The sequence below is a fragment of the Ixodes scapularis genome, unplaced genomic scaffold (assembly GCF_016920785.2).
Source record: "Ixodes scapularis isolate PalLabHiFi unplaced genomic scaffold, ASM1692078v2 PGA_scaffold0__279_contigs__length_252992795, whole genome shotgun sequence".
Lineage (NCBI taxonomy): Eukaryota > Metazoa > Arthropoda > Arachnida > Ixodida > Ixodidae > Ixodes > Ixodes scapularis.
Window position 1 is genome coordinate 179,467,459 of NW_024609835.1, and position 13,125 is coordinate 179,480,583.

The window sequence follows — 13,125 nt, forward strand, 5'->3', positions numbered from 1 at the left end:
TGAATAGTTGTTGTCAGTACCGTACAACTCTGGATGTTGCATAATTGCGTGAACTTCGCGAACCGTTTTATACATCATACATTTTCAACAAATAATAGTGAAAAAAGCTAACACGATTTGGTCTTCGAACGGAGAATGTAACTTCAAATGCAGTTATTGCAAGAGAAACAGGGCAACAAGCTTGCTGGTATGTTTGATGTAACAAGGATTAGCCATTTCTTACAGCGAAGCTGTTTATGGCTAGGGTTCCGGGGATGTTTCGTGTGCGTGTACAAAAACTCTACGATCGCACCGCACTTATACGCCGCACGTGCTTGCGTCATCATCAGTAACTGTTCTAAACAGAATGCCTAAAACAAATGACATCTTGCACGCGCGTTCGTCAAAGCTTTATTTTGGTTATTTACTTCGAATCTTTTACACGGGAAAGGCGTGCGCATGCAGCGTATAGACCACCATTCCCTGCATTCTCCTTAAAGCTTGGGTAATTTAGCAATTTTTGTGTGCGTGACCAAAAACTCTACGCTTGCACCTCCCTCTCTTTGTCGTCGTTCCAAGCGCTCGCGTGCCTAGTTTCCTTTGCTTCCGCTCTCCTGAGGGTGGCGGTCCCGTCACACGTGTCTAGTTTCCTCCGGCACCTCCGGGCAGCGATAGTCGTCCTCACAAATGTGTGTATATAGATGCAGGATGTTTTTTTTAAGCTTAACAGATTTGTTTAAAAAAAGCAGTGAAAGTTACACTTATGCCGCTTGTGGAGGTGAGTAATACGGCCAGGGGGACATATTATAGGGGGCTAATCGTAACGATCAGTCGACTAATTAATTAAAATGTGTTAAGTAACTTTTTAACAATGAAAATAGACAGTTCCAATTAGAAACTTGCTCAGCGTCATCGAAAACCACTAAATCAGTAATTTTCAAAAAAACTTTCAGCGCATGAGAAGCGTAATAGTGCACTAAAATTACCACTCGTGGAGCAGGTACAAAGCTAGCGGTTGCGATAAGGCGCCCGCGCGATTTTTCCGTCTCTTATCTAGCCCCAGCCTTGTACCTGCTCCACGAGTGGTAACTTTAGTACAATACTACGCCTCTCCACGCGCCGAAATTCTTTCTGAATATGACTGATTTAGTGGTTTTCAATGACGCTGAGCAAATTTCTAGTTGGAACCATATATCTATCTTCATTAATTAAGAAGCTAATTAACGAATCTTAATTAATTAGACGACTGATCATTACGATTAACCCCTATAATATGTCCCCCTGTCCATATAACTCACCTCCACAAGCGGCATAAGTGTAACATTCACGGCTTTTTTTAAACAAATCTGTTCAGCTTAAAAAAAAAAAAAAAAAAAAAAAACTTGTATAGATATATACAGGGTGCGGCCGTAAAAACTTTCACATTTGGCACACCTAGCAAAAAACGAATTTCAAACGTACATACCTGAAATTGGGCACTCGAACGTCGTTTATTCCAAAGTTTTTTGCCTATTTTTTTCAGACGTCAACTCGGGAGTAGCGAATTATTAGAAAGATAACAGAAATGGCAGACGTGCATTTCCTATGGCCTATACCCACACATTCGCCGTCTGCTATCTAATTCGCGACGCCGCTCCCAGATGGCGCACTGAACGCAAAAACGCGGGAAACGCCGCACGAAAGGCTGGTGTCGGGCGAGATAATCGCGATAAAAAATTATTTTACCGAAATATGTGAACGCTCATGCCCTTTTACTTGAAATTTAGAAACTGGCGGACGCCCTCGTTTAATGAAAATGTGTTCTAAAGCAGACGAACGTGTGTCTTCCTTCGTCGTCTGCTTATCTGTTGACGGGTCCGTTCCCGGTGAAAGCTCAACTTTGGAATCAAGAGTGCCGCTGCTGGGGCATCTTGATTGTTCCTATTTATTGTTTTTGTTGCACTATCTTCTGCAGTTATTATCAAAATATTTTGATAATAACTGCAGCGATGCCGCAATACTTGGCAAGTGAGTGTGCCCAGGCAGTCAAGTGGTACGTGGAGCGGAGCTCTGTGGCCACAGTACCACGAAAACTTCGCACTGCATTTCATAAACGCCCGCCTTCACGCCCGACTGTTTTGAGTTGGGCGGATTGTTTTGTGAGTTGAGACGACTTTAAAAAGAAGAATCCAGTCAGTGAACGTGAGAGCCTGCTGAAAAATGAGAACATTGAAGCGGTGCTTGCTGTCTTCGAGAGCGACCCGCAATTGTCAACAAGACGAGCAGCTGTAAATTAAATGATCTCGTCGCATCATGGTGCTTGTTTTCTTGCTTGCATGACGATCTGTCATAACTTGACTTGAAACAGGTAATTTCAACAATCGTTCATATATTTTGCTCAAATCACTTTTTATCGCGATTATCTCGCCCGACACCAACCTTTCGTGCGGCGTTTCCCGCGTTTTTGCGTTCAGTGCGCCACCTGGGAGCGGCGTCGCGAACCAGATAGCAGACGGCGAACGGGCGGGTATAGGCCATAGGAAATGCACGTCTGCCATTTTTCTTATCTTTCTAATAATTCGCTACTCCAAAGTTGACGTCTGAAAAAAATAGGCAAAAAACTTTGGAATAAATGACGCTCGTGTGCCCAACTTTAGGTATGTATGTTTGAAATTTGATTTTTGCTAGGCGTGCCAAATGTGAAAGTTTTTACGGCCGCACCCTGTAGATATATAGAAGATGGGCATTTCACGTCATCGTGCGTGGTCTCCGAGGAGGATATAAACGAATATGTGCAGATGAATGAACCGTACTTAATCCAATGATTCAAAGAATCCAAGTTTTCAGGAACCCGCCGTTTTTTGGCTTTCGGCGTGTTCCTGAAAACTTTGATTCTTTGATTCATTGGATTAAGTACGGTTCATTCATCTGCACATATTCGTTTATATATCTATATATATATATATATATATATATATATATATATATATATATATATATATATATATATAAAGAGCAAGACAAATTGTTGTTTTCCCTTTTCAATTCCGTTTTTCTTCTTTTGTTGTAATGGGAAGGCAGCGCAGAGTCCGCAATCCCGAAGAGTAACGCGCGTCTACGAAGAGCAACGGCGGGAACGGCAACGAGAATGTCAGCGGCGGCGGCGGGCGGCACGTGTGCGTGCGTACCTTTCGTCAAGATGACCACAGATAAAGACAGCAAATGTGTTCGGGCCTTTGTTCAATATTCTGTGTCAAGTCTGCGTCGTGTACTAAACAGCTTCACTGGTTATCCACCTTCAGAGCGTGGAACGGCGCCCAATTTTTTTTTATTTTACAGTACAAATACTTGTGACAATTACGTGGAATTGCTTTGAATAGTTATTTTCTAGGGTATGTTTCGTTATTTTCTTCACTAAGATTGTAAGCTGTTGTAATCCCTCTCGTCCAATTACCTTAAATGAGATAGAAGTATGTACGAATAAATATATAAAATAAACTAGTGTGGTGTAAATTGCTCAATTCGAGTACTTATAGAAGTGGCACAACTTTCTGCTCGTTTATAGGTAGTATTTACTGGTGTTCATTACTGCGTCAATTTCATCTGAGTACATGTCGAGGGCAGTCATTAAAACAAAGCTTCAGCAATTTCCGTACACACTATCAAGATTATCGTTCTTGGCTGATAATACGTGGAACCTTGTCTCGAGCACACACTGTGAACCACAAACTCAGAGATATGGAGATCAGTAATTTACACAAATACCTGCCTGAGTAAAATGCCAAGATGCGGCGATGTCGTGTTTGCGCTAACCGCGTTGCGCATTATATCTATGAATATGCACAGTGGTATAAAAGGCGCCTGCCGACGAAAAAGATTTGTACATTGGCCGCGACCTGTAATTCCTGAATGTTTAAACTGTATACAAGTTAAACGAAGAAGCCAGGAAGGAGGGGAATTCCAGCACAGATGTTAGGTACTTCTATTCATGGAAAACACAGGATAGTTGTTTTAGCATTTATTTATTTTAAATGGGTGTCGCACAACCCTCATCAATACGAAATACCTACTCAGAGCGTCTGATGCATTTGAAATAACGAAGGAATAGCATGTATTGTTTTATTCGGTATAGTTGAAATATGCAAACAAAATAAACCGCACTGATCGGAAAAAAAAAAAAAAAATTGCAACGAAGTCGGCGAAAGATAAAATCTCTGACGGTGCGGTTCTGTTCATTCATTTGCATATTTCTACTAGTTCGTCTCTATAGAGACGACGTCAGATGACAAAAATTGCTCGTTCTATACGCTAATTCCCTCCCTGGCCGCTAGAGCTGTGAAGTCTGCTGTCGACTGTGTTCTGACAGCGATCTACTGCGACGCTCGCTTTATGCTATCAAGTTCCTTGTTCGCATAAAGCTAGAGCTATGCTTCAATTCACACTAATGAGGCATTCACACTGTCGGTTGAACTGCATTCGCGGTTCAACCGCCAGTTTAACAATTTAACGCGCATTTGCTGATGAAAATGAGCGGATCCGTTTCGCGGTTGAAATTCGAACACGAGTGTACATACACCTTCTCCCCTTGAGGTACGATGGTATCAAAGAAATACACCCGCCCCCCCCCCCCCCCCCCCCAAAAAAAAAAAAAAAAAATGGTTATAGAGTACAAGACACGGTGACGTCAAACCGAAACCACCGCGCTTTTCAGATTGATAGCGCCTCGCTCAGTAGACAAAAAAAATATATATATCAGTTCTTTAATGCGAAAGCTTCAACATCCCACAGAGCGAAGCCGTCGCCGTCTGTAGAAGCAAAAAAAAAAAAAAAAAACGCGAAAGCAATGTTTATTTTCTTATTGGCCGAGCAAAACGGCTGCTAGATAGCCATTCGCGGCCGCTTACGAGAGCGCGCGCTCGGCCACTGTTCTCGTGTAAAGCCTAGTTCACATGCAGCGGTTTTGGCCCTAGAGCGGCGCGATTTCTGCCGTCGCGGCGCTCTGGCCAGCACCAGCAATTCTGCGGCACGAGCGCCGCGACGGCAGAAATCGCGCCGCTCTATAGGCCAAAATCGCTGCATGTGAAACACGCTTGAGGCGTTGCCGGAAAAAAAAAAGGGGGGGGGGGGGGGGGGGGGGGGGCTGCGGCAACTTTACGAGAGCGCGCGCTAGGCCGACGCGCTTGTGGCGAGCGTTTTTGGAGGGGGGGGGGGGGGGGGGGGGGGGCTGCGGCGGCTTCACGAGAAAGCGCGCTTGGCCGCCGGCCGCAACCTTGGCAGCAACGAAACGTGACCGTCCACGCCAGTACACCGCAGACAAACTAAGTTGCAATTTTTGCAACTAGTTTTCATCTCGGGACTCGCAATTTCACCTCCACATTTAAGCATCGAATTGAGCACCAATTCGCTAGAAACTGTTTGAAGCTGATTTTTGGGGAGTTTTTCAACCGTTCGGTGAAGTTTCAAGTTTAAACGTGGTTATGAAATGCACCCGTACCTGAAAGGGTTAAGCCCCAGAGCAGCCGACGCTAGGAACCGATGGAGCCAATCAAAACAACGCTAAAAACTGCATCGTCATGGCGTCATCTCTTTACGTTCGCCATCACTAATTCAACGCAGCGCATGCGCAGTTCCGACAAATCTTCGCCGACGGCCTCCGCCATTAAATTGCAAACGCTCTCCACGGTTTCAGGTGGACCTTCTCTTCAATCTAGGCTTTTTAAAAATTTCATCGCGGCTCGCGCCCCTCTTTATCATTGCTCGTATACGGTGCCCTCCACCCTACTCCACCCTTCCCTTGTAGCTACCATAGCACCAGCGGTCCTGTGTGACCGGCTGCGTACGGACTTAGAGTGAAATGGAGTATGCCACCCCTCCTTCTTCGGAATCTTTCCCACCCCCAAACATCAGAGCTGGGCTTTCAACAGGGAACACACCTTGGCTTCCAGTGCCAGGAATATTGAGGAAGCCTCCCTGAGTGTGTCCTCCGGGCGTGCCCCCTTGCTGATCCCCCTGCTGTCCGCCACCTCCGGGTCCGGCACCCTCGCTCAGGTTCTGCTTGGACAGCGAGTGCTGCATCGGGTTGGAGGGCACCCCGTGCGGCGCCAGGTGCGACGACTCTTCGACCACCAGGTGGGGTTCGTCGTCGTCGTCGCTGAAGGCCGCGAAGCCCCGGTCCTTGCGGTAGTAGTTGACGAAAACAAAGGCCACCAGGACCACCAGGCAGGCGAAGCCGTAGGCCCGGAACGTGACCTGCGTGCCTGTCACGTTGACCGCGAGGGACGCGGGTCAGTGGAATGCCGATCTCTAGATATATAGCTCTATGTTAAATAAATGTTAGAGGAAAAAAAATACTGGCTAGTTGGCGAAAGCCGCCGCCCGATACAAAGGATTCAGCTCCATCCGTCCATCCATCCACCTAGAAGACAAGACATGGGCATGACGTCATCCTTAGTTTATCCCAACGTTGGTTGATCCCCGAGCCGCGTCAAGGGATAAACACGTCGAAGCTCTGTCAGAGTCGCTAAAAAATGTCAGACGCCTGCATGTAGGCGCCGCCGCTCGCTAACGTCGCGCCCGTTATAAGACGATCAGAAACACGCTGATGGCAATGCCGACGCAAGGTAGGCGGCGCTGCGTGAATCCAGTATAGGCACGACGTTTGTGGGTGATGGCAGAGGCCTTACCTTCTAAGGCTAAGTGATACTGGTCAGTGACGATCCGAGTTTCAAGGAAGGCACGCTTACTTCGATCAACGACCGCCGTCTATCCGTTAATTCGTTATTCAGGGATTGATTCTTTTTTTTTTTTTTTTTGCGGCTCTCTTTTTTTACTTTGTCTAATTATGTACCCGCCCGTGTAAATCAGGGAACACGTGAGCGGACAAAAACGGGTGCCGCGCTCTGATTCCCATAGCAACAGACCAGGACGCTGTGACGTCGACCTGTGCCAAGCCGCCACGTCAAAGCGTGCGCGCAAGTTGGCATAGAAACTGTTGCGCCGTTCCCGTTTTTGTCACTCATGTGTTCCCTTGGTGGTGATAGTGCCGTTGCTGACGATGTGACCTTTCCATCGCGCGTGGCAACGGCACCATCTCCACCATAGTTGACCGTTCCGACAGCTACGATGTCCATGCCACTGATCTATCTTGTAGTAGGTTGAATTGGTGATCGGGGCTTGTGTTGTTGGGGTCGAGTGGCACCACCGGCAGCCATCACTTGACACCAGCTAGTGCATGGGACTCCGTGGGAAAAACGAGAAAATGTGCCGTTTCCCCCGTCTTTAAGCTGTTGTCGGCGCTGAAAATAGTTGGCTACTTTTTGGGAAGCCTTTCAAACGGCTAGTGTAAAGACGTTTAAATTGACAGATCTCACAGTTTTTATAAATACTTTTATTGTGGTCAAGAATGACTCCGATGGACGAAAAATGTAGTAGAGCTCAAAGAGACACGAGTTACATATAGAGTTATTCCAGAGTCTGTGGCAGTTTTAATGAGTTGGGTTTAGCTGACGACAAGCTTGAAGGCTTTGCTACGCGTAATTCGCTTACTACCGACCCTGAAATTCGCCGTTAAGATGAAAATTTGTTGACATTCATCAACTCTTAGGCTCCCCCGAGGATGGTCTTATTGACGGCAAGTTCCTTTGTTTACTTCAAGCTCGCCAGCTCAGCCGTGTGTACTCTGACACCTTAGATTTTTTTTAATGGACGTTAGAACGCTTGACAATTAACAATTCGAGCTCCAAATACCAGATATATTGATCGGAGCCATATCATAATATACTCACCTTTGAGAACCGCGTAGAAGCTTCAATATTTATACGTTTGTGTGCTTGTCCCATAGACTAGCGTGTATGGCCTGCTGTCAAGCAACGGCCGCCGGTGGTGCCACCAACAGGCTTCCGATCTGCGATCCAGCCTACTAAATAGAGATCAGTGATCCACACCTGACAACGATACGATGCTTAAGCAGGGGCGCCTCCAACGCGTTGATTAGTCAAAATGTCGAGAACAAATGTTAATAAAAAATTCACACGTAGAACTAAGGCGTTACAAGTAGCATAATTACTTGTAATCTGTTACTGTTTGACCTCTGCTGTTGTTACTTATGTTATTATTATTATTATTATTATTATTATTATTATTATTATAATTATTATTATTATTATTATTATTATTATTATTATTATCATCATTAATTAATTTTATAACTTGGTTGTTAACAAATGACTGAAAATTACTCTTTACATTTCTTTGATTCCTTCAATGCCGAGGAATGGTTAGTAGAAGGGCGATTCAGTGGGCACCTAGCTCGATTGCAACACGATGGATGGGTTGCGTTGCGGGGCTCCGTCCCGGACCACCGTTTTTTCTAGCGAGAACGCGTCCCAAAACCCCGCTAAAAAAAAAAACAAAGAAACACGATAGTATGGTACTTTTAATTTTGAATTTGTTTTTACGCTCAGCCAAGTTTGGAGGTTTTAACCGTCTACAGACAAACAACGGGCCCAGAGCTCTTGTTGGAAAACAAACAGGCTTGAAGCGCCGAGTCACAAAAGAGTAGAATAATAATCGCCAATAGGAATTGTCGCATGGCGTCGGTGAGCGGCCGCTCACCGACGCCATGCGACAATTTTTGCATAGCGAGGCGACGAGGCCCTCCCCTCTTCCGCCTTGTCCCCCACCTGAAAAAAAAAAATCATCTTTATTTTATTTTATTTGTCACACGAAGCTGTGCCGGGGGAAGTGAGTTGCTTGTTGATATTTCTGCCTACTCGCACCCGCCCCGCAAACACAAAAAGGCCGCCGATGGGGTTTTGCCCTTTATCACGTCTGACTAAGCTGGAAAAGTCAGATATTGGCTAGGCCAATCGTTTATGCGCCTTTTTCCACGTGACCTCGCCCTAAAATATTGACAGAAAAAATAGGGTATGAACTATGCTGTGAGGTTCAGAGGGTCCATAAATGGTTTTTCTACTTCTTCCTTTTAAGCTTAAAGGGGTCATGAAACGATTCTCCTACTTGTTCCTCCTTAGCTTTAATCCTCAACTCAAATGCGAATTGTGAAATCACGTGGTCGTGACATTCCTTCGGTACCGGTGCGATGACTCATAGCTTCCACCGTGCTTTTTATGCACACCATAGAACTTGTCATTCCCCAGTGACAATAAGTTCCGTCAGGGCACTCATTGGCCGCGAACGCGAATCCAAATATTCGTCGACGGATTGATTGTTGACGAGCGCATACGACGCAGTTCTCGTATCCAATGCGTGAGCTGGGCTCTGCTGACGTCAGTTTGGCGCCGGTGACGCGGTTTTGGAACCGCGGATGTATCATAGTGAAAAGACGGAGAGCTTTTGAAGGCAAGAAGGTACAAAATAGTCCGCTCTATTTTCAAATGTTCGTACCGAAAAGCTGGCTTTTGACTTTCTAGCCTCTTTCTTTTGGCCAACTAAACGATATGCGATTAGTAAAGTCCCAATTTAAAATCATTCATCCCAACCCAAATTTTGTTTCATGGCCCCTTTAATCCTTAACTCAAAAGCGTAATGAGAAGTCCCGTGGTGCTGACGTGGCTTGGGCACCGAAAGCGTTGACTGCAAGCTTCCACCGTGCTTTTTCAGCACACTTGTCATTCGTAAGTGATGATAAGTGCCGTCACGTCACCCATTGGCCACGAACGGGAATTCGAAAATTCTTCGACGGATTGATTGTTGACGATCGCATTTATCCGAGTTACGCATTGCTCGTGTCCAATGTTTGAGCTGGGTTCGGCTAACGTGCTCAGACACCGTGGATGCATCAGAGTGAAAATCCGAAGTGGTTTCGGAGGGCAAAAAATACAAAATAGCCTGATATAAAAGAAAAAGTTCGAAAAGCACGTTTTAGGCTTTCTACTCTCGTCCACTAGTTTTATTATGGCGTACTAAACGAAATTCATTCAGTAAAATCTGATTTTAATTCAGCCGTAAATCAATTTCATGGTCCTTTTAATCAGAGATCGGCGGTAAACTCTAATTGCAGACACTTACACTAGCAGGCAATGACCTAATAGGAGAGCACTGCCGAAATGGTTTTGGACTTCGAAAGTGCGCCTTAAGTTTTTAGAAACAAGAAAGTTAGAGGGAGTTCAATGAGGGGCCGGCTAAATTCATTGTCAGGAAACTGTACTATCGGGGAAAAATGAAATCCGAACAGAGGAGCACATGGCTCGCGGTACAGGCTGCGCCGCCTGGAAGTGAGCCTAGGAGCGAGGGTGCGTGGTCTACTCTGACGTGTTCACGCCCCTACCTCTGCGCTCCCCAAGCTTCAGTAGCGCGCCTCTTAGCGTGCTGAAAGCTATCACCGCTATCTTTGCCGGCTCAGCGCTTGCGGTGCAAAGAAGCTCGCCACACTCGCGGAGCAGGCAAAGATAGCGGTGACAGCTTTCAGCGCACTGAGAGGCGCACTGCCGAAGCTGGGGGAGCGCCAATCGAGGGGCGTGAACACATCAAAGTAGGCCACGCACCCTCGCCCCTAGGCTCACTTCCAGGCGGTGCAGCCTGTACCGCGAGCCACGCGTTCCTCTGTTCGCATTTCATCTTTCCCCGATAGTACATGCACGACTTCACACTGGACACCAAACTATAGAGTAAAAGAAGATGCCATGGTTTTTCTGAGAATAAGTAATGGCTAACATGGACACTGGAGTTCAGACAGGGTAAGACGGCTGTGAACTCGTGAGTGACGTGGATGCAACCTCATAAGTTATAATGATACTTTTAAAAATTCCTATGAGGCATATTAAGTATGACTGCAAGGTCGTGTGTTAATATCTCCTGTGAAAAATTGGTTGTGACGAGAGTGGTGAGAAACAAAAAGGGAAGATCAAGTGGGTGATTCGATCGGATAGCAAACTTCATTTATCAACAATCTTCAAAATGTGCCTCAAGGCAAGCACCGCGTACTGCTCTCACTTCAAGTCGGTTTTATATTGGTGGCCAAGAAAAGCACTTAGTTTGTCACCATGCCGCAAACATAGAGCACCAAAGCTTCAGGTGAATTGTGTCTTCCAGTTCCCTGATGGCGAACTTGGATTGTTTGAAATGATGCACGTGTATCCACCACCTTAGTGCGATCCTTGCATGATCGTGTGATTTAATTTTGTATCGGTTGAACAACGCAATGGCCACTTATTCCGAATACTAGCTTAAGTCGTTCATAACTTAAGAAAGTTTTGGCCTAATATTATTGATACTAACAAAAGGAATAGATAGTACTAAGTTTGCATACTTTGCGTTCTAGTTTGATGGGTCAAAATAAGTTCACTCATCAAACACGCAGTAGCCATTGCATGTTCTATGCGCGATTGTTCGGAACAACGCAAAAGTAATAAAATAAAGTGAGAGAGTAAGTATTCGATTACGTTTTACGAACTTCAGTTTGTGTCGGTAATCTGTTACATTTAGGCCAAGGAATTGTAATTCTATTCAGTTACCTTTTAAAGTTACGATAACAAGTCTAACTAACAACGTACATAAAGACGTTTTAAATGAGATAGCATTGCTTTCGAAAGCACCGAAAGAAATGCTATCGCCGAAAACGAGAGAAAAGTCCAGAAAGAAATTCTATTCCGTGTTTCACTCTAGTTTGAAATATTTGAAGAAAAAAAAGTCATACAAGTTATCTATGAGAAAGAAAAAAATTGCGGAAAGATCACATTTTAAAATTTGCATTTTGACAGGAATTTAATGGTTAGAAATGCTGCATGCATCGCTAAAATGTTTGGCCATCAATTTAAAAGCTGTTGCCTATTAATTTAATAAAAAAACGCTCCAAATAAAGTAATTTATTAAAAAAAGATAATACTTATAATTGGTATATTGATCCCAGGTAAAATTTGTAAAAAGATTCATGATCCCTCCCCCCCCCCCCCCCCCCCACCTTAAAAAAAAATAAATAAAAAGGAAGAGGGAGAAAGAAAATTATGAACAATTTGAATAGCTCACCAAAGTTGTTGACGAAAATTCCGCCGATGACAGCGCCGCAGCCCCGACCCAAACCGTGGTGCAGACCCTGAAGAACTCCCTGGGCCGACGACCTCAGGTTGGCGGGTGTGGCCTGGCTGATGTACGAGCAGCAGGCCGCCCAGACCGCGGCGTGCGTCACGCCTGGAACATGCGCACACACATAAAAACATCTCGAGTTATATCCGCAACCTCTACAGGAGGGGTCTCCAAACCTCTGCCCGCGGGCCAGAACCGGCCCGCCTAAGTCTTCCACCGGCCCTCGGCTTACCGCGGGCCTTCCAATAAAGCCCGGCCCGCGGCCCGCTTCTAGCAGAAGCTTCACTACAGGCGCAAATTGTAGTGAACGTAGAGAAACGGCGTTGCAACGCACTCGAAGTTACCAGTGCGCCAACGAAGGTACCAGAAACAAGAGAAACTGCATTGTAACGCGGGTTCTCTCGCCTAAATATTAATTGCACATTATAATCACCACCGTCATTATTCTTTGTCCCTGGCTTCATGTCTCTGCAACTATGTTAAAACGTTTTTGCTTTCTTATGTACAGGGTGGCCACCCAAAGAAATTTACACAGATTTTTTGCCCCTCCAAAATAAACGATGCCTCACCGAACGCTCAATTTCCGTCCAAAGGTAGCGCTAGAGGTTTGAGCCGGATGCCAAAGTTTCGGAGCGAACAGATATTTTATTCAGAAGTTATGTGATTTTCTGGAATGTTCACTGAGAAAATGGGGCCCATTTCCACCCGGTTTTGCTACCTGGCGCCATAAAGCTGTGTGTATTATAAGAAATCCATTGGCCGCCATTTTCCCCAATGAAAATTCCAGAAAATCGTTTGTAACTTTTGAATAGCATAACGATGAGTACTGAAACTTTGGCATCTGGTTCGAAGCTCTAGCACTACATTGGGTAAAAAATTGAGCGCTCGGCGTAGCGTAATTTACTTTTTGAAATAAAAATAGTAAATGTTTTGGATGACGTTTAGTATATTGTATTTAGTGTCCTTTGTCAGCATACTGTCAGGAGTACTTTTATTATTCTCGCTAGCCTGGGCGAATGTGCCAAGTTTACCATGCGCTTTTATTTATGCCTGGTGAAGTTTCCTTTTCACAATTTTTGTGTAGAGTTAGCTAAATGTTAAATTTCGAACTGAGGTATTGAAGTG

At 45.1% G+C, this 13,125-nt stretch overlaps 1 protein-coding gene across 1 annotated transcript in view; it reads right to left on the reverse strand.

Moving 5' to 3' along the window:
- The window catches only part of LOC120842350 (major facilitator superfamily domain-containing protein 6), a 35,713-nt gene that overhangs the window by 6,820 nt on the left and 15,768 nt on the right, over positions 1–13,125 (reverse strand). The window contains exons 4-5 of the mRNA XM_040213418.3: positions 11,944–12,105; positions 5,892–6,215 (exon numbers count right to left, since the gene is read on the reverse strand). Coding sequence (XP_040069352.3) covers positions 5,892–6,215; positions 11,944–12,105 — 486 coding nt within the window. The remainder of the gene's footprint in view (positions 1–5,891; positions 6,216–11,943; positions 12,106–13,125) is intronic.